The sequence below is a fragment of the Gopherus evgoodei genome, chromosome 23 (assembly GCF_007399415.2).
Source record: "Gopherus evgoodei ecotype Sinaloan lineage chromosome 23, rGopEvg1_v1.p, whole genome shotgun sequence".
NCBI lineage: Eukaryota > Metazoa > Chordata > Testudines > Testudinidae > Gopherus > Gopherus evgoodei.
The window spans coordinates 4,189,455-4,211,485 of record NC_044344.1 but is presented as its reverse complement, the minus strand read 5'-3'; the positions used below and the strand labels follow the sequence as shown (position 1 = coordinate 4,211,485).

The window sequence follows — 22,031 nt, the reverse complement described above, 5'->3', positions numbered from 1 at the left end:
TGGGTGAGTGTGCCCGGTGTCTATGCGGGGGCTGAGTGGACTCGGCCAGGAAGTGTGTGTGTGTATGAGTGTAGCGGTGTTTGTGTATGAGTGTATATGAGTGTGAAGGTGTGTGGGTGAGTGTGCCCGGTGTCTATGCGGGGGCTGAGTGGACTCGGCCAGGATGTGTGTGTGTGTATGAGTGTAGCGGTGTTTGTGTATGAGTGTATATGAGTGTGAAGGTGTGTGGGTGAGTGTGCCCGGTGTCTATGCGGGGGCTGAGTGGACTCGGCCAGGAAGTGTGTGTGTGTATGAGTGTAGCGGTGTTTGTGTATGAGTGTATATGAGTGTGAAGGTGTGTGGGTGAGTGTGCCCGGTGTCTATGCGGGGGCTGAGTGGACTCGGCCAGGAAGTGTGTGTGTGTATGAGTGTAGCGGTGTTTGTGTATGAGTGTATATGAGTGTGAAGGTGTGTGGGTGAGTGTGCCCGGTGTCTATGCGGGGGCTGAGTGGACTCGGCCAGGATGTGTGTGTGTGTATGAGTGTAGCGGTGTTTGTGTATGAGTGTATATGAGTGTGAAGGTGTGTGGGTGAGTGTGCCCGGTGTCTATGCGGGGGCTGAGTGGACTCGGCCAGGGTGTGTGTGTGTGAGTGTAGCTGTGTGTGTGTGTGTGTGTGTGTAGGGGAGGGAGGAGTCGCGTGTGCCTGTAGCGCGCCCCCGGGGCCGCCCAGTCCCCTCCGCGCGCGCCCGGCCCGGCCCCTCCCCCGAGCGCGCCCCCGCGGCCCCGCCCCGTGTTTATTAGGGGCGCCGCGGCAGAGGCGGAGGCCAGAGCCCGTGCAGCGAGCGAGGGACGGAGGGAGCCCGGCCATGAACCCCAACTGCGCCCGCTGCGGCAAGATCGTCTACCCCACCGAGAAGGTGAACTGCCTGGACAAGGTGAGCAGCCGGGGGGGCGCTGGGCTTTTGGGGGGTGGGGTGAATGCAGGCGAAGGGGGCTCTGGGGATTTGGGGGTGCAGAAGATGTGATACTTCAGTAATGTGTCTCACCGTTGCAGGCCCCCTATCTTCTCTTCCCTCCCCACCCCCAGCTGCTAATGTAACACGCCCCGGCTCGGGGATACAACCTTCCCCTTTCGCTTTAGGGCATGGGAGATCGTGTTCAACTTTTGCCGAGTCTGTGGGTGTCGCTTAAAAATAAAAAAAAGTCTGACTCCAGCCCAGATCGCTGCCCTTCTTGGAAGAACAGGTTCATAGCTGGATACAAAAACATCTTCCCAGCTTCTCCTTAAAAGTCTCCAGAATGGCTGAATCTGGCACAGGGGATTTACTGAATCTGACTTCTTTCCAGGCAAACTCTTGCAAGAATGCCTGAAGGTCAGAAGAGTTAGTCTGGAAATGACACACTGAATTAGACCAACTTTGTTCATTAGACTCTCTTAAGACCCTGCTTAAAAAAGCAAAGGCCAGCAGAATGTAATGTCCAGATGCTGCTTTTCATAATTTAAGAAAGTCATTTCTGAACATCAAGGCAAGTAGCAAAGGAAACAGTAGCCACTGTTCTGTTTTTTTTCTCTTCTTCCTGAGTTAGGAGTGCAGCTGGGTGTCTAAACAGATAAAATGGAAAGAAACAGTTAATGCTTCCACTTGAAGTTGAGCCCCTCATCTGTTTTAAGTTAGAATGGGTTTTCACTTTTCGGTTCCAATTCATGTTTCTGTTCTGCTCCAGATTGAAACATATTCTATATAGAGTCTTGCATGGCTCTCATCACCAATAGTATCTGAATACCTTGTCTTTTAATGTCAGTTTCATAGGCTTTTTTTAAAAAGGGCAAATTCCTCTTTTTATTTAAAAAAAATAAATAAAAATCACAACTGATACTAGTGGTGGCTGGATTCGATGTGTTTTATACCAGGGCTGGGAAGCTCAGTAAAGCTCTAGTACTGTTGATTCTCCATTGAAAACTCAAACGCTCATCTAGTTATTGGAATCTGTTTGTTGCTTGCCCAGAAAAGTCTTCCATCAGTTCTAATGGGTCCCCTTTTTGTGGATAAACTATCCTGTGCATTTCTCTACCCTCTTTTCCACTTCCTCCCCACCCCTGTAAGGTCCTGGGATGACCAGTTTAGGGGCTAAAGGAGCAGCTTGGAGAATGCAGATGTTTTAGCTACAGCATTCCTGAGTCACAATGGACCCTGTTGCTCACATTTTTAACACATGATGTTGCTTTCTTCCTATTTCATGAATCATTCTCTTAAAGCTGAACTAAACTCTTGTGGCCCAAACCCCATTGTATTGGGTCTTAATTGTGTAGTGGCTGTATTTTCTAGAGTCCTTATTGGACTTAAATAGCCAATGCAAGTTTAGCAACGGTGCCTGTTTGTTTGAGTTGTAGCTAGAAGGATTTTTCATTCCTGTTTCTACTGTGCATCCTGGATCCGTGGGTGCTGTTTTGGCTCAGTTGACAACTTCCTCTGAGCTGGCAATTGCAAATTCCCACGCCAGCACAACTAATGCTGACCTTGATGTAGGATGTTTTAGCAGTATCTATGGTGATCCTTTAATGCTGCCCCTCAATGGCTGGCCTGATGTAATCTGCTACAAACATCAACCACTCACCTTTTTTGGAAATCCTGTGTCTGAACGTCCACCTAGCTGAACTCTAGTCACAGCAGGTCTGAATGACTGTGGCAGAAATTATGTTGTGCACAGCCAGGTGCTTGCTTTAGTGCTGCTGGAACTGAACCAAAGATGAAGGCTGAGGGGCTTCTGGGGAGCAGAGGCATGTGGGAAAGTTCCATTAGGTTTCACCAAGAGCTATGCCAGTGCACCTCGATTCTTTTCTTTTGCGAGATCAGGATGCAGAACTGAGTGACTGGGCAATAAATTGGCAGATAAAATTTAATGTTGACAAATGCAAAGTAATGCACATTGGAAAACATCATCCTAACAATACATGTACAATGATGGGGTCTAAATTAGCTGTCACTGCTCAAGAAAGATCTTGGCGTAATTGTGGATAGTTCTCTGAAATCATCCACTCAATGTGCAGCAGCAGTTAAAAAAGCGAACAATGTTGAGAATCATTGAGAAAGGGATAGATAATAAGACAGGAAAAAAATCATATTGCCTTTATATAAATCCATGGTACACCCATACCTTGAATACTGCATGCTGATGTGGTCGCCCCATCTCAAAAAAAGATATATTGGAATTGGATAAGGTTCAGAAAAGGGCAACAAAAATGATTAGGGGTATGGAACGGCTTCTGTATGAGGAGAGATTAATAAGACTGGGACTTTTCAGCTTGGAGGAGAGGTGACTAAGAGGGGGGATATGATAGAGGTCTCTATAATCATGAGTGGTATAGAGAAAGTAAACAAGGAAGTATTGTTTACTCTTTCTCATAATACAAGAACAAGGGGCCACCAAATGAAATTAATAGGTAGCAGGTTTAAAACACTTTTTTTTCCCACACAACACATTGTCAGACAGTGGAACTCTTTGCCAGAGGATGTTGTAAAGGCCAAGACTATAACGGGATTCAAAAAGGAGCTAGCTATATTCATGGAGGATAGGTCCATCAATGGCTACTAGCCAGGATGAGCAGGAATGGTGTCCCTAGCCTCTGTTTGTCAGAAGCTGGGCTTGGGTGACAGGGATGGATCATTTGACGATAACCTGCCTGTCCATTCCCTTTGGGGCATCTGCCATTGGCCACTGTCAGAGGACAGGATACTGGGCTTGATGGACCTTTGGTCTGACCCACTGTGGCAGCTGTTATGCTCAAAATGCAGGTGCTTTAGTAGAATGGACTCTGCATCTCAGCTGTACTAAGCACTCCAATTCTGAGCTATACCTGGCAGCTCCAAGGAAATGAGGAAAAAGCAATTTGTGTCTCTAAATCTGCATTCCAAAAATTGATGGAGAAGTGAGAATATAAGCACTAAGAGCTCAGCAGGTGGAGTTGGGGGAAGGACTCTGTTTGGATCAGGGCTTTACTGATATCGACAAGGTGACAATCTGAGGCTTCAGGGAGTACATATTGTGTGTGGCAGTTGTGGCATATTTTCTGTGCCCCCTTCTTCATGGACTCCTAACAGCTCTCCAGATAAAATGTCATGTGAGGAGGCTGTGACATCCGTTGTGGAAATGATCTATGTCCTGTGTGTCTCATAACTGGAGCAAGTGGTGCCTGGTATAGCGGTTGTGGCTGTAATTGCTAAGTTAATAACCCCACTAAAAAGCTGGTGTGAGGTGACTTCATGGTTCTGCCTTTTTAGATTTCATTCTAATGGATTAAAAAGGCAGACCAAGTACCTGTCTGCGCTCTGAGTTCAGAATATTTCAAACGGGCTGAAATAGGGTGTGTTTTCGAAATAGTTCCGTGGAGGTATATTAACGCATTACTTGAGGCTTTAGTTGCATAAGGGCCAGTGATACCCGTGGTGCTAGGCTCCCGTCAGCACAGTTGAGAATATATTTTTGCCCCTAATTGTAATTGACTTGAGAAGTAGATGCTTCAGATGTACAAGTGTGGCCTGGGGAAGAAGCACAACTTACTAACAGTTTGAGAACTAGCAAATTGCAGTAGCACTCTTCTTTAGGAAGCAGGCTGTGCCTGCTTGGGACCTGTCCTGGCAGGCTAGACTTCTTACCAAACAACAGGCTGGCTGTGGAGTGAGTTGTACAATGCAGCAGTAGCTAGAATCTGATCCTAGGGGGTGAGGAGCAGGGGAGTTAGAGGATTGTGCAGGAATGTAGCTGCTTTGTGGGAATCCCCTGGCCTGTTTGGTGGGTAGATAATGTATGCCTGGCATAGGTGACCAGTGTGGCTTTGTTCTCCTCGCCCTCTTCCCATGCTAGTGTAAAATCTTTGGATTGTTATAGTCTCTCCTCCTGCAGTGGATTATTGCAGCAGTGCCCGGGTAAACAATACTGTGTTGCAATCTGTTTGGGAGGAGGAGCATCTAGTGCACTCTTGCCCAAGCCCAGTTCCTCTGCATAAGCTTGGATACAGCTGATGCCTGCTGTGGCGTGCTGGCTGGGTGACCTCTCCAAACCATGCTAGCTAGGAAGGAGTTCTCAATGCCCTCTGGCTGCCGAAGGCTGGGCATTCCTCTGAGAGGAGGCTCCGTTTAAGTGATGTTATCCGCCAGCTTGGCTCGGAAGACATGTGGCACAATCTCTTCAGGTATTTATGATTTTCCCCCTTAGCCTAGTACCAGAGCTCTTCACAAGTTTGAGGATAAGCCTAGCAACACCCCAGTCAAGTAGGTCTGTTTCCCCCACTCCCAGGGTACAGGTGGGGAGCAGAGGCACAGACGAAGGGCTAGAGCCTTAAAGGTATGCAGAGGGGGATTTTCAAAAGTACCTAGGTGCCTAAGGCTAAATACCTTTAACTCTGCTCTTCAGTCACTTCTCCAAGGTCACACGGGAAGCTGGGATGGCAGGGAATTAAACCCAGTTGTCCAGGTGTTGCACCCTGACCACTGGACCATCCGTGCCCTTCCTTTACCTCCACGAGGCCGAAGTTCTGGGAGGTTAAAGGTTGGGGGCAAGGGGTGGGGAGAGAATCATGGTGAATGTGTGGGGAAGAACAAGGCTAGCTGAAGTGGGACTATACCATTGCCAGGGGCATGGAGCTAAAGTTGCCTGAAAAAAATCTGACTTGTGGAAGGGGACTTCCTTTAGAGACTACATAGTGAACAGACACCTGCCTATTGTGGAAGAATAATCATGTGGGGACACACAAGGAAAGGACAAATATGTTGCCCTGAGCAACTGAAATAAGACAGCCGCCCTCTGCTCCTGCTGAGTCATAAGCTCTCTTTTGCTGGGCTGTGGCTATGTTTATACACCAGGGTGTGGTGTCCAGGGGCAGGTAGCACAGCCTCTGTCTTGGCCCTTGTCTACACGTTTTATCTCCAAAATGTTTCACCAGTTGTGCTGAACCGGTGGGGGTGGGAAAGGGTGCAGGGAGAGTTCTGAAGCGTACTCCTGGCACCCCAACAGAGCAGCAAATTCAGTAGCTGGCCATCCAGAGCTTGGGGACTTTTATCCAGGGATGGGAGATTAGCCTTATAGTTAGCAATGACCCCCTAGCATGACTGGGGCTGTAGAAATGCAGCCTCAAGGGGGACTTTCCTGGCTTGTTTCAGCTTGGAAAAGAGGAGATGAAGGGGGCGTGTGATAGAGGTCTATAAAATCATGAGTGATGTGGAGAAAATAAATAAGGAAAAGTTTATTTACTTGTTCCCATAATATAAGAATTAGGGGGCCACCAAATGAAATTAATGGGCAACAGGTTTAAAACAAATAAAAGGAAGTTCTTCACACAGTGCACAATCAACTTGTGGAACTCCTTGCCTGAGGAGGTTGTGAGGGCTAGGACTATAACAGGGTTTAAAAGAGAACTGGATAAATTCATGGAGGTTAAGTCCATTAATGGCTATTAGCCAGGATGGGTAGGAATGATGTCCCTAGCCTCTGTTTGTCAGCGGGTGGTGATGGATGGCAGGAGAGAGATCACTTGATCATTACCTGTTAGGTTCACTCCCTCTGGGGCACCTGGCATTGGCCACTGTTAGCAGACAGGATACTGGGCTAGGTGGACCTTTGGTCTGACACAATACGACCATTCTTATGTTTATCTCTCCTCTTAAAGCGTGTTCCCCTAGGTTTGCAATTCTCTAGCCTTAAGCCCTCATGATGACTTGAATTTTTCTGGGTGTGGGGAAGGAGGGTGATCTGATGCCGGATGAAACTCATGCTGGCATTGGTGAGCTCTGCTCTGGTGGGGAAGCTTTGTTCCCAAGCCCTAACTGAGAAGGCTTTGGGCACTGCATGAGCAGAGAGTCTGGGCCTAGAGGGTTTCATCTGCAGCATCCCTTCATGGTTGGGTAACTTGTACACTTAGTAGCTTTAGATGTTTCTGAGAGTCCGGCTGGGAGATGAGTCTAGGTCAGGGGTGACCAGACTGAGAAGGATCCAGAATTTACCAATGTACATTGCCAGAGAGCCATAGTAATATGTCAGCAACCCTGCCATCAGCTCCCCCCACTCCCACCCAGTGCCTCCTGACCACCACAGTCACCTGTTTCATGGCATGCAAGAGGCTCTGGGCGGAGAGGGCAAGAGGCTTGGGAAGGGGTGGAGTGGGGTCAGGACCTGGGGCAGAGCTGGGGGTTGAGCAGTGAGCAAATGTACCAAGGGTGCTCTTGTAGCTCCAACCCCAGAGCACCCCTATGCAAGGAGCTGCATATTAACTTCTGAAGAGCCGCATGTGGATCCAGAGACACAGGTTGGCACCCCTGGTCCAGATGTTGGTTTCAAAGTGACCACCGGGAAGGTCTGGATTGTATTTCTGCACTGTTGGTAGAACTTTGACAGCTTAGGGAGGCTTGTCCTGTCAGTCAGATGCTGAGTGCAAATATTTCCTTCTAGAAAGCATCTCAGAGATGCTAAGGCAGGGTAGATGTGTGTTCACTGAATGTCATAACCTGTAATGTTGGCATATTAGAAAAGTGGGTCATGGGCTGGATTTCAAGAAATATCTCTTCTGGCCTCAATTTATGTGCAAGTATGTGCATTTGGTGTCTGTAAGGGAGCAACTAGGACTGGCATTCTGCTTGGAGTATGTTTAGAGTACAGGCCTCTGGCTGGGGTGGGGAAAATGGGGTATCCTTAAGGGTGCCCAGAAAAGGGGAGAAATACAAAGATGCCTCACTACTGGATTTCAGCCTAGTTAAATGCTACTTTGTCAGGCTGAAGTTCTATTCAGCTGCTACCTATCTCTTCCCAGTTCAAATCTTCCCCATGGCATGAAAGTAGAACAGGGTTTTTCGGGGGGGGGGGGGGGGCCACTCACTCTGCTTGTAGGAGCAGAGAAAAGCAACTGCAGCAGGTGCAGCTGTGCCATGGGGAGGGGTGCTGATCCCAGGTACCCCCCAAGGGGGGTGAGGGTTCCCCTGCCAGGTTTCAAGTAGCTCTCTCTCTGCCCAACCGTATGAGCTCAGGGAAGAAATTTGCTGCAAGGGGTGCATCCATACCTCTAGCCAGTGGGAGCAGAGGCAAGCACCAGGACCCTTGGGTTGCTGAGTTTTATCTTTAGCACTCCTTTTCTGTTCTTCTAGACAATCTGTTCGCTCTGTTTGCCTCCCTCAACTTGCTTCACTTCAGCCTTGCTCCCTTCATGCTCCCCTCCCCCTGCTTTCTTTCTTTCCTCATGGCCTTTCTCCCCTCCCATTAATGTGCCTTCTCCCTTTTGTTTCTCTGATTAGCAAACTCCCTCCCAGTAACAACCCCCCTTGGCACAAAATTAAAGATGGCACTAACATGAAGCTTGGAAACCATTGTTCATGCTGCCAGTAAATTATAGCCTCCTGCTTTGTCTAGTGTATTTGTATTGTAAACTCGTCATGGTTAGGGACTATTTCATACTGTGCAACCACAATACTAAAAACCATACCTCTTTTTTCCCCTTCCTGTTAGTGTGTAAAGAAGCCTGTTCTCCCTGATGTGAACCCAGGGTCCTAGGCTGGTAGGAACATTTGATCTAATCTCTGCCTTGAAAAGTCTCTCAAAGATCCTATGTTAGCTGAAGGAGCCATTGAGTTCCAGAAAAGAGGCTCAGACCTGCTGCTCTGAGCAACATCCTATCTGAGGAGAGGAATCATGTGCTGTTAAAATTGCAAAGGTCTCCCGTTAACTGTTCTCTTGTTTGTCTATTTGCAGTTCTGGCATAAAGCATGTTTCCACTGCGAGACCTGCAAGATGACCCTAAACATGAAAAACTACAAGGGCTATGAGAAGAAGCCGTATTGCAATGCGTAAGTCTCTGCTCCTCATTCTAATAACGCCTTCGAGAGTGCCATGCTGGAAGTGTCCTTCACGGGCTGTGCTGGCTCTGCAAAACTTTGTAGGACTTGGTTTCTGGCTACCTTGAACTTTGCTTAGACACTTCCCAACTGCCAGCAGATGTAGGGGACATTCATGGCTAAGGTCTCTTGATGCTGGAAGTCGCTTCCCCGTTGCTCCCACAGAATGCTTGCACCAAAAGCCATTCCTGATGCCCCCGCTCTTGTTTGAGGGGGATGAGGGTTAGAGCCCAGTCCCATCTCAAAGTTTTATAAACTGAGTTGTCAAAGATGCACAACTTGAGACAAGATAGATTATCATCTGTACCACAGTGGGGCACTCCAGACAGGAAAGCAAACCTCCCCTCTGACTTAAATGCCAAGTCAAGACCTCTGAACAGGGTAGCTCTAACTTGGGGGAATGTGTTTGAACCCTCTCCCATGTATCACAAGGATGCATTGTGCTGATCTATGTGGTGTTGGCAAAACGCCTTCAGGGAAGGAGTCTGGACCATGCTGAGCTGGGGAGGAAAGAATAAGGATGGTTGGGTGCTGGTCAGGGTCTTGAGAGAGCCAGTTTCAATTCCCTGCACTGCCATAGGCTTCCTGTGACCTTAGGCAAATTAAGTGACTTGCCAATCTGTAAAATGAGGAGGAAAATAGCACTCTCCTACATAACAAGGATGTCATAAGTATACCAGAGTGAGGTGTTCAGATACTGTGGTAACAGGGACTGAAAGTACCTGGGAGAGATGAAAGGGGCAGTGAGGCTATAAAGGAGCAAGAGCAGAGAGGTACTTGACAGCAGAGCACAGCTCTGACCCTGTGTGATTTCACAGGAAATGAGTTTCTAGCACCAGGGCTTTGATCAAATACACAAATTCCACCTCCTCAATCTGGGGCCGTTCAGTTCACTGTCCCTTCTGGATTGGCACAAAGTTAGCTTTCTGATTGGTCATCGCTGCTTACTCTCAATCCTTCTATCAAAAGGGACTTTCCATTCCTCTTCCTGTAGTCATGCTACTTAATTCAGTAGGCAGGGAGTGTTGTCTTCCTCTTAAGAGGACTTGAGTACAGGATGCTTCATAATAGAACACTAGCAAGCATTAACATTTCCGGTGCTTAATCTTCATGATATTTTACAAGTGATTAATCTTTTGGATCAAAACAAAGTGAATCTTTTGGTGAAACCCTGTTTAAAGCTCTACTGTAAACCACTTTTCCTGTTCATAATCCTCAGTTTCCCTTTGTCTTGGATTTTTAAATCTCTGCAGGGGAGACTGAAACTGATGCACACAAGACTGATCATTCTGGTTTCAGTGTGCACAAGCTAAATGAATAGACAAATCAATTTAATGTCTAAGGTTATAGTGGTAGCAATATACAGCTGGCTCCTGCATCATTGGGGCCAGTCTTACTTCTATTGAATTCATAGGTAGGAATTTGACTGTTAATTTGACGTGTCTCCGTAATGACTATAAAGCAGCTTGTACTATGGGATTTTTCATTGCTGCTTTACATATACCAAGTAATTCTCTTTCTAAGAGCTGTTAAGCTAATACTGCTTAATTTGTATAGCTTGTTCCATTTACCAAATACTTTATAATCAGGATTAAAGTGAGTATCTTCCTCTTTCCCCTCTGCCCCAGCTATCAAATGGGGTTAGGGTAGAACTGAGGTGCAGGCCTTGCTACACCAGGTGTGCTGTCAAACTTTCTTCTGCTGTTGCTCCTCTATCATAGTGCTCCCCCGACTACCAACAACCCCGTGGACTCCAGCAATGAAGAAAATCTTTGCCAAAAGTGTTAACAGCCAGAGGTTAAGTGACTTGCTCAAGGCCACAGGAGTTAGTGTCAGAACTAGGAGTGGACTACTGCAGTTCCTAGCTCCCGGGCATGTTGAGCATGATCTCTAGAGGTTCTGATTATCTGAGATGCATTGCTACGGTGAGATGAGGAAATAATAATAATGAGACCTATCTTCTAGAACTGGAAGGAACCTTGAGTCTAGCCCCCTGCCTTCACTAGCAGGACCAAGTACTGATTTTTGCCCCAGATCCCTAAGTGGCCCCCTCAAGGATTGAACTCACAACCCTGGGTAGTGCTCAAACCACTGAGCTATCCTTATTCCTTTCTGAGTCACTTGCTACTTAACTCTCTCTGGCTATGCACAGGTCATGTCCTGGCACCTTCCAATTCTGGCTCCAACATGTAGGCAGAACAGGAAACTTCTGTAGCACCAATATGTTTCATTTCTGCAGGCCAAAGAAAATATTTATTGCCAGCCCTGAATGTTTTCTGTTCAATGCCATCAAATCTGGGTCCTGCAGGCTCTTACCTTGAATTTCTGTTACTGATTTTAACATAGGCCACAACAATGACCCAGCTGTGAGTTGGAGATCTTGCTGGTAAGCTGGAAGGCTCTAGGTTGTCGCAGGCACACAGGACAGGATGTGTGTTCAGCAGTTGACATGCCTGCTGGTTCTCAGCACTGAGTTTCATCCCAAACATCTTATCTTATCTCTGGCTAGAGAAGCTGGATGCTCATATAATGAGATCCTGGATGGCTAGCTGCTCTGCAGAGCAAGTTTTGACAAGCCAGTTCCAAATGGCAGAAAGATGATTGAGGCTTATGCCTAAACTGGTGTAGAAATGGATGTTGACTTGGATTCAAGGGTTGTGTGCTTGTTGCCTGTCTCCAGTGAGCAACCTTCCCCAGTCTTTTGCCAGGTCTCTTTCATGGGCAGGGACAAAAGAGAACTGGGTAGGACCTCACCACATTTTATTTGGTGTCAGGGCAGCATTGTGAAGAGCTGGGCGCTTTCCAGCACAACACAGTACAAGATACAGGATCCTGTAAGTCTTTTTACAAGATCTCAAAGCAATGAATAGTTGATTCCTTTGGATCAAAGACTGAATAGTCCCCACTTCTAGGGCTGAGCCCTCTCCTGACCCTTGGGGTCTAGAGGCCTAGTGTGTGATCATCTTGCCACTGATTTCATGGCCTCCCAGAACTCTTCTTGAAGTGCTGTGGCTAGGAAGAGTCCTAGCTCTGCTGGTGGGGACTGATCAGCTCGGTTGAGGGTCTGCTTTCTGGGAGTCCCAATTTGCATGATTCAAAGACAGACATGGGTCTAGCCAAACCTCAAAAGGTAAATTCTGTTGTCTAGGGTTAACTGATCTTTCAAGGCTGATATCCTCTGTCTTGAACACATGGAAGCCATTCTGTCTCCTGGCATGTTTGGGGGGTGTGTGGTGTTTTTTTGTGGGGTTGGGGGAGGGAGGCAGGGAATGGAAGGTGAGAACCAGAGCCTGCACCTGGAGTGCGTCTCTAGCTCCAAGCAGAAGGAAGGGCCCAGAGCCCTCTCCCTCTGCCTTTGGTGAAAGGGAAGTGGGGATAATAGTGGGAAATTCCTGAGATTCCAAGGAGTGTGCGCAACTCTCTAGCAGAAAGGGTTGAGAAACTGAGGTCCCTGTGATGCAGAGTTGCTATCTTAACCCTTTAGTGACTTGAGGAGATGGTCTCTGGAAAAGAGGCAGCTTTCTGTCCATCAAGGATGGATGCAGAGGCTTGAACAAAGCAATTAACTATCCTAAAGCTTTTACTTCAAGCTCAAAGAACCTTTGTTGCTGTCCTGCGTGGCTGGGTTCCAGTTGGGAGCCCCACATCAGACAGCTGTTCCATCACGGCCCAAGAGATTCCTGTAAACGCCTGAACTCCTGGTTGTTTTAAATGCCCTGAGGTTTGCCCTAGGGCTGTTCTGGGTTGCTAGTGACTAGGCAGCATGACATGTGGGGACAGCACATAGTGACTGACCTGGTAACTTGCAGAATCTATCCTCTTCCTCCAGACTCTGGCCTTCAACTCTAAGACTGGTGCCCCTCACCTGTCATAATGTCTGTCTTATTGATTGGGGTAATGGGAATCTGTACTAGTCAGACCAGGGTTCAGTTCTCTGTTCCACCACAAATGTGTGTCTTTGATCAGGTCACTTAATCTCTGCCTCCAGTCATGTGTCTGTAAAATGGGGTTCATAGCCCCTCTGTACCTCACCAGGGTGTCGAGGATCAATGCATAAGGATTGAGGTGACTGGATACAATGGTAATGTAAGACCTGAGTACCAGAGAAATGACAGAAGCAGCCCACATCTAAGGCACCAATCACCACAGAATCTGGGCTCCAGCCACTTACGTCTTAGTCTTACATTTCATTCAGCTGTTTTGTTTTCTGATTTCACTTTCTCCCTTTAATGTCCCTTTAGCTGGAGCCACGTGGCTTTCTCAGGGTGCTCTGGGAAGGAGAAGGAGGAGGGAGTGGCCAGGGAAGGTGAGCTTTGCCTCCATATGACCCTGTCTCTGGCACTGGGAGAGGCCAGAAAGGGCCCACCCTTTCTAAACAGCCTCCACCAATGATAAGCTGTTCCCTTTGCAGCTCTAGATCTTCCAGAAGGAAGAAAAGCAACATTTATACCTGCAAGGAAAGGCTGCCTTTTTCCAAACATGCCTTAACATAGGCTTTCCTCTGTCTCTGTACTGGCCTCTTGCCAGCCCCTAAGCCTCCCTCTTCAAGAAAGCAAGGAGGAAACCCAGCCTCCTTCCTACTGCTATCTGACATTGCCCTGTAATAAATCCCTACCCGGCCTTCCAAGAAAGCTTGGCTGTTCAACTCTGCCCTCTGACTCTTCCCCTCCCCCTCCCACAGCGATGGAGGCTTGTGATTCCACTTTGTTTTATTTTCCCAGCACATTTAAGTGTCTTTTTTTTTTTTAAAACCTCCTTTGTAAATCTTTCTCCATTGACTTCTGATGCAAAGTACTAGAGCAACTAACACAAGCTGTTCATTGTTGGCAGGTTTGGCCGATCCTGTGTTAGTCTGTAGTGTCTCATGCAAATTGGGTGCCAAAAAGCTCTGTAGACTTAAATACCGTAACACAAATGGAAGAGACATAGGCCAGGTGGGATGCGAGGGGGCTGGTTTCAGCTGGAATTTTAAAGGAAGGTACAGAAATGCTTGTTTGGATAGCAAGAACCGCAGAGAAGGCTTTTGTCAACAAGGCTGAATATATGTCACAGGTCTAAGCATGTTTAGGTAAGATCAGGTCTCTCAGGAAGATTGAAGCAAGACCCTGAGCGGCAGCTTCAAACAAGTTAACGTGTTACCCCTACTCCTGAAACAAATTGGGAGCCAGTGGCATTATTGGACTGAGTGTAGTTAGCTGCTTGGCCCATATAATATAAAGTGGGTAGCAGAACTCCCTCTGCAGAGCTGGGACTTGGGCACTAGGCACTGCAGTTGCTGCTGTCATTAGCAACCAAGGCCTGAATTTGGATGGCATCTGCAATGACACTAGCATCATATCCCCTCTTATCCAGCACATCCCAAAGCTCTGTGCAGAAGAACTAGCAATTTCAGGTAGCTCATACTTAATGTACATCTTCTCAGTACATAGGTTTGGTGTCATTACAGCATAAGGCCCGGCTTAAATTTGCCACAATGGGTATTCTGCTGGGGCTGTTGTACTGGCTGCAGTTTTCCACCGCGAGCCTCTTAAATTCCCTCTGCTCTCAGCAGTGGAACTAGAGTGACCAGATGTCCCAACTTTTATAGGGACAGTCCTGATATTTGGGGCAGCCCTGCACCTCTGAGGGTGGGAAGAGCATCTTAACTCTGCAAAAGATACTAGGCCAGGTCCTGATCTTGGTTGAAGTTAGTGGTGCAAATGTGGGTTTATCCTGGTATAACAGGCTAAGCAATCTCCTTTACATCAGACCAGGCCAGAGGCCCAATGCAAACATGCATCCACCAGGGCAGAGTCTGCCTGCCTGAATGTGGCTAATCAGAGGGGTTGTCTGTCTCTGCCTTGTATGCACCCCACAGAGCTAGCTGCTTTTATTTCTTGGATGCTGTGGAATAGCTGGCAGGAAGTGAATGGCCTAGTTACTCAGCAATTTCCCCCCAGGGAAGAGGATGCAGCAGTTCTCTCTGCAGACCAGCCTTCTTAAAAAGGCAGCATCCTTTGTTTGAACTTACACAGGGGAGATGGCTCTGTCGCTGACACTGCTTCTGTTCACCGTCACTGCAGTCATCCTTCAAAGGGCTGAGCCCTCCTGTGCTGAGCACTCAGAGGAAAACATAGCACTGGACTGTTCTACTTATTCTGGTCCTGGCCTCCCCTCCCCCCATATCACACCAAACAAGCTATTTCTCGCCCACAAGGAGCTCAGGATGTGTGCACCTGGTATGCTACGCAAGGTGTTGTGGAGAGCTACGTCACTCCTGCTGCACTTGTCTGATCTCCATGTTTCTTTGGGGCTCCAACCCTTTGCAAAGAAGAAAGTGGGCTGCCCTATGTAGTACCTCTCCTGGCTCTCCAGTTTCCCACCCTGTCCTGGAAACCTTGTCACTTCACTACAGAATCAAGCTACCCTTGCTGCACAATACACAGAACCAGCGGTTGCTTATGATTGCTGGGGAATCAACCTAGGCAGTACTCCAGAACTGGAATAACACTGCATCAAGCAATTGACCAGTGTCCTTATTGCTGAAACTTTCTTTGATTCCAGAGAACAACTGCAAAGACTTGACTGAGATTCCCTCTCAAGAAAATCTCAAATTTGGTAATTTTCTTTCCATTCAGAGCAAACTGGCTGTTACCTCTTGGGCCAACTTCTCTCTTGGAAAAAGTTAGTAAGTGGCAGGCAAAAGCAGAACCGCTTTGAGTTTCAAAACAAGCCAACAGTCTTTGTTCTTGGCACTCCTAATCGCTCCATCTGGTAGCAGCATATTACACGAAAGTGACCCTTCCAAGCTGGGGGTGGGGAGGCAGGGAGGAATTGTGCGGCTGGGACACAGTCCAGGTGTTTATGCGATGCCTTTTTGCCGAGTTCCTGGATCAGAGTAACTGTCTCTCTGTAGTCATGTACACAGCTTTGCATAGCCACGTGGCTCAGAACAAATGCTCTCTGTCTTCTTGCAAATGAGAGCTGGCACCCCCATTTGCTGTTGTGGGGAAAGGACCCCAATACACCTGGCTCTGAGTGTGTGAGGTGGCAGAGTACTGGAAGGATACAAACAAGAATAGATTTCCCCTCCTCCTCTTGCAGCAAAAGCTCAGAGTGGGGGTTTTCTGGTGTAGTAGCTTCAGGGTGGAGGGGAGAGGTGGCAGTCAGATGCTCTTCTAAATGAATCTGTGGGCTGAATTTGTGGTTAGGAGCTTCTGGGATTGGCTTTATAGAAGTCTCAGGGAATGATTTTCTCTGGTTGAAGCCCATGAGTGCTCTCAATGGAGCCAAGACTTCTCACAGATAAAGCCACTGGCCCCAGCTGCCAGACCCATTAGTTCTCTGCACAGTGGGTGCCACCTGGAGGACTGGCTCTGTGCCTCTTGCTTGTCCTCCTTAGCATCAATGCACTTAACCTCCCTGCATAATTGGGGGAGGGGGGCTTGGGCTTACTCATCTCTGTGGGAAGAAACTTGAAAGCTGAAGCGGAGTTGGCATGGGATCTTGACTGACATAACAGTGGTGGTTGTCAGAGGCTCTTGTTCTGTCTCCTGCTCAATAACTTCCCCTAGCAGATCTGTTTCTCTTTCATGGGGCATCTAATCACCTGAGTCACTAATGCAGCCGGCCGCTATCTAAAGGACATTGTTGAAATGCAATAAAGCAGCACTGGGAAGCCCAGCTTGTCTTGTGGGTTGCTTTGCACCCCAGTTGCTCCCTGGCTTTGGTGGGGCAAGACTGTTCTGCCAACAGTCTCAGGCCTATGGTGGCCTTGCCCAAGAGACTATGGCCTAATCTGCTGCTGCTGGCTCCTTAGAGAGAAAGTGTCTCATGACACAAGTCGGTGCCCTTGGGAGGGGAGCCATATGCACTTGCTCTAGCAAAAGGATGGGGAATAGAGAAGTTCAGCAGCCTTCCTCTGCAGGGAGAGAGCTCCCAGGCTGGTAACCTGAGGGCACTGGGCCCATATGTCTATGGACCATTGGGTTAGCTAGGAGCATGGTGGCAATTTGAGAAGGCAGCTGAACAAGACTAAGGCATAGCAAAGATTGAGGGGCAGGTTTCACTTTACCCTCCAATCACAACCCCCTCTTTTTTTAAATGAGGATGTGTCATGGCTTGGCTGAACTAGCTTGTTAGCACAGTACTATGAGAGGCTGCTGCTCAGAGCATTTCTCCTGTCTGTAAGGAGCTCACAGTCTAGCTTTGCTGATCAGGCACCTTTTCCTGAGGGCCCAAAGCCCTTGAACACTGACACAAATCTTGTGAGGCCTCTACTTTCTTAGGCAAGGGGAAACTGAAACACAGTGGCAACTTTCTCCCAAGGCCACACAGCATGTCAGTGGTGGAACTAAGTGCAGGAGACCTGGCAGTTCCTTGTGACCACTTGCAACTCCTCCTCTTGCGGTCTGCCCATCCCTTCCTCTGGACCTTGCTGAGGTGGGAGTGTATTGACATCCTAGATCTTGCTTAACCCCCTTGATGCCAAAATAACTTCTGGAAAAATCCGACTTCTTTGCAGCTCCCATTTTGTTCCCATAAGTAACCTCAGAAGCTTGCTGGTGATGGAGGGGCCCTCACTCCAGGCTCTGGTCCACCCATTCACTCAGCTCAGGCTGTTGACCACATCTCCCTGTGTGGGGACAACTGGGTGTGCACAGCTTGATATTGTCAGTCAAATGATGAAAGGGGAGTGGGGTGAGACTGAGGTTGTGAAGCCCCTTCTTCCAGGCAGTTTTCCTTGGCTTAGTTTGTTGAAGGCCTACCTGGAAGCTGTGGAGGTGAGAGCTGACTCCCCCTCACCTGGGCTACCGTTTCTTTCTCCAAAATTATGGAATACATCCTCCTCTAAAAGGGGTCTGATCTGTACTAGCTACAGAGCTGTCTGAGCCACCCTGGCAGAGCAGTGTAACTCCTACCTGACTGGGAGGCTTGTGCCCTTTGCCCAGGAGACTAAGGGCCAGGTAGCCCCTAAATGCATCAGGATCACCGCAGGCTGGGACTCCCGTGATGTGGTGCCAGCACACTGTCTGCTCCCACCCCCATGGAAAGTCCCTTGATTTATTTTTTTCTCTTTTCCTAGGGGCAGGAACCAGTCTGAGTAGCCTAGAAAACACTCACTTTCACTTGACACATGTAAGGAAGAATCCTGTTTTGGCCTTAATATTGCTGGATCTGCCACGCTGAAGGGGGACAGGGGGATTCATTCCCTCGAAGAGAGGCACAGGGGCTCCCTGCCGCAGTTAGTGGAGAACAGTCTGCTGCAGAATACCCACTCGTAGTGCCATGGCCCTAATTCCCAAGAGGAGGCTGTGATGGGAGGTAAAAGGTGGAGATCTCAGTGAGACCCATTGAATGAAACTTCACTCTCAACTTCCTAGCTGCCTGTCTCAACTACCTAATTTGAATCCAGTTCCTTAGGCAGGCTGCAAATGTCTGCTGCTCTGCTGTACTCATGGAGAGCTGGTGTAGCCACCTCAGCAGCCTCTCCCTAGAATACTTTTGAGGAACTGAGGTCCCTTCCCCAAAGCAGCCACTCCCAGTGCAGCTAGAGGCTTGCAGGCCCTCTGCAGCAGGGAGGAGGTATCTTTAAAAATAAACAGGTTTTCAAAAATAAAGTTTTTTTTGTTCCCAAGAATTAGCAGCTCTGGAAAGCTCTCTGAAAGGGCAACTGTGTCTTTCTGCTTTGCCAAAAATCCAGTCTATTACTTCCTTTGTTTAACTCTTACTGAAGCCTGAATACAGCTGGGAAAAGGTGACTTGTCCCCTTAGAGAGAAGGCATGCTGCATTTCAGGCTAGGGGTTAGATGTTCGTGGACAGTGGGGGAACTAAACACCACAACTAGGGTGATCAGAGGGCAAGTGTGAAAAATCAGGACAGGGGCAGGGGAGGAGGGGTAATAGGAGACAATATAAGAGACCCAAATATCAGGACTGTCCCTATAAAATCAGGACATCTGGTCACCCTACCCACAACCCTCCTTACTATTCAGATCTGTCCAAGGCACCAGCGACACTGGTGTTTAAATCCCATTCCAGCAACTGTGGTTCTACCAACTTTGCTATATGGACCAGTCACATTAGAACTAGTCACTAATACAATGTTCTAGTCTAGTAGAGGCCATGATGGTAGGAACAATCTTCACACTGTCTCTTCTCAGCTTGAACAGCAGCATGGACAGCCCAGATACTAAAAAACATTTAGGCATGTAACTCCCATCTATTTCAATGAGTTAAGTTCCCAAATGCCTTTTGAGAATCTTGGGTGGCAAGGATCAAGTTTCCACCTTTGGGAGTCTGCTCCCTGATTTATTCATAGACTGTAAGGTCAGAAGGGGCCATTACGATCATCTAGTCTAACCTCCTGCACAACGCAGGGCACAGAATCTCACCCATCCACTTCAGTAACAAACCCCTAACCTATGTCTGAGTTATTGAAGTCCTCATTGGTCTTAAAGGGCAGGTCTGACCTGAAGAAGGGACAGACTACAAATCTTTTGCCTTGGTGAGAGCAAGCTTGATTTGAACTCAAGTGTTGCAAACTGCCAGTCCTGGGTCTGGGGGCGGGAAACAACCCAGCCACATCTTCTCTGGTTCATGAGTTGCCAGTAAACCTGACCCAAGAGAAGGGTGAAATTGAGATGGCCACCTCTGCTCAGTGTACTGGAAAGTCTTTTCCTGTAGCCTTAGGAGGTGCTTGGTTTACAATCTCTACTTCAGGAGCCTCAGGTCTTGGACTGGAGCTGACTTCCACTGTCAATTCTTGATGGCTCTGTGTAAGATCCGGTGTGAATTCCCTGCCTGTGGTGGGGTGAAAGCTAGGAGAAACTGATTGTACCAGGGAAATTGCAAACCCAGCAAGTCAAAGTGCATTTAATGTACAAAGTAAACAGGAAATGTAGCGACCTCTTGAAGTAATCCTAGGATTTGAAATGAACAGCAGCAAACCAACTTTCATGTTGATAGCACTTTAAGAACTCGGCAAGAGCCAGAGTAGAGTCAAAGTGCACTTTCATAGCTCTGACCAGTTTTACTTCGACATGATTTAAAAATCATATATGTATCAGAGCCTTGTCTATGCTGATGCAGCTGAGCTACTGGTAGCCTCTTAAGGACCTCCTACAAAGGTTCCTATAGGAAGTCTTATGAGCTAGGGTGGGATTCTGTAGCAATCTTGCTTCCTAGGAGGAGATCTTCTTTACTAAGAGAGGAACTTTTCAGGGCAGGGGACTCTCCATATGTGTAGATGTAATACAGATAGCCCACAAAGGGATCTGTGCTGTTTCTTGCTGGGTGCAGAAACCAGAGTTCTCAACGACAACTGCATTGGTCTAATTTCCTGCTTGAGCAGGACTGGCAGCATCTGAAAGCGGGTCAGGTTGGGGATTTTCTTTCCCTGCCAGAGCTGTGTACTTGTCCTCTCTCCTCCTAGATCTGAGCTGATTATGTTGGGTGTGGCTTGCATGGGGTTTGGGGAAGGTTTTTACTATCTCTCCCATTGTATGTAATCACGCTGGGCCCAGGGAGCCGGATTAAAGGGGGTGTTGTTCTGTTGGTCCTGAACAACAAGGCTGGAGAAGGAAGATCCTGCTGCGAGAGCACTGAGGCTTTATGTGGTCACATGTCTCTCTCTGCCCCACATATTTAAATACCATTCCCTTAATCTGACAGCCACCCCCTGTGGTGGGGATTTGGGGAGGGGGGCATCCCATTTGTCAATTCATTAAACTCTAATCAGGCTCAGCAGCTACTGACAACCTCCATCCAAGAGCCCTGAAGTGTGAGGCAAATCCCCCTCTGTCTGTTGGGGCTGTCTCCTTATCAGCAGAACCGATATTAAAATCTGTCTGCATCTGCATTGCTGCTAAAGCCGCTGAGACACAGGTGTGCACCAGGCTGGGAGGTCATCTCCTATCCTCGCTGTCCCTGCTTTCTCGCTTTGTTCTTACTGCCCCTAGGTTTTGTAGTTTACTACACCAGAATTGGCAGCATTTCTGCGTGGCACCAAACAACTTCCGTTCCACGACCCCTGCATGGCTTTCATGCTTGAGACTCAATTCACTACCTCCAGTCCCCTCTTCAAACCCTGCCCCTTCAGCACACTCAGAGCCTCGGACAAGGGGAAGTCTCTTTCGATACTTCCTCTTCCCTACAGGCAAAGTGACTTGCTCCGAGGCCACATGCAGTTGGTAGTCAGAGCGGAACCCAGGCTTCTGCCTCCATGTCACTGTAGTTGTAAACATAATGACTTAAATGGATGTATCAGCTGTGTCTGTCATTGAAAGGTTAGTATTTTTGTCAAGTTACTATCACTTAGCAGCAGACTCTACACAAACCTCACCTCTGAGGGTGGGTGGGACTAATTACTTCCTTTCAGTTAGTCACAGTGACTAGACTCAAGTTTCTCTGTATTCGTCCTCTCAGTTGCCTGTGTCTAAAAACCTTCCCCGGGAAAGTGTTCCTCTTCTTCCATGTAGCAGCAGGGCGGCCTTGAGACCCTGAGCCCCACCACCACATTGCTATTTTTATTTTACTCGAGCACTGCTAGCCCATGTCTGTCTATCTGGGCTGGGAGGCTCACTCCTAGCTGCAGTGAAGACCTGCAGAAAGGAACCAGAAGGGTTCTGGTTTGGCTTTTCCTCTTAGGGGATGTCTCCTGCGATCTGAGACATGACTGCAGCACTGTAGATGCATCAGCACAGGTTTCGGTGCAGGCTGTACAAACACAGCAGGGGCCCTAGGCACCTACTTGAGTTGCTAGCCTGTACTGAAGCCGGTCTACACAGCTATCCTTGGCTGCACTAGTGGGAGTACATCAACCCATGCAGTGCCTTGTATTGCAGTCTAGACTTAACCTCAAAGTGAATCTTCCCCTGAATTTCCAAGGTACTCTCACCTGGGTCTTTTACTCTGCTAATCAGGGCAAATATTAGCCAGTTGCCCTCTTGGGGGGTGTGAGATGGGGCATCCAGTCCAGTTTAGGTCTGAAGAATTCAGTATTCCAGGAGTCAGGTTTAACCTACGGCACAGACAGAGGTTAACGGTCTAGCTGTGGCATTGCTCTGTTGCCTGGAAATGGGCCCTGAGAATAGATGCCTGGCTTATAGATGTGCACTGCTGTTAATCTCGTAGTGCAGTCTCTTTGGAAACTGACTGGATGTGTGGGGGATGCTGCTCCCTTTTCTTAAAGGATA

At 48.0% G+C, this 22,031-nt stretch overlaps 1 protein-coding gene across 2 annotated transcripts in view; it reads left to right on the top strand.

The window, feature by feature from the left end:
* Positions 1-777: 777 nt before the first annotated feature.
* Positions 778-22,031, top strand: part of LASP1 (LIM and SH3 protein 1) — a 54,311-nt gene continuing 33,057 nt past the window's right edge. The window contains exons 1-2 of one of the 2 annotated variants that reach the window (XM_030541219.1): positions 778-915; positions 8,714-8,808. In XM_030541219.1, the coding sequence (XP_030397079.1) occupies positions 847-915; positions 8,714-8,808 (164 nt within the window). In that variant the 5' untranslated portion in view covers positions 778-846. Of the gene's footprint in view, positions 916-5,009; positions 5,172-8,713; positions 8,809-22,031 lie in introns of those variants that run through there. The other variant, XM_030541220.1, reaches the window with a different exon arrangement.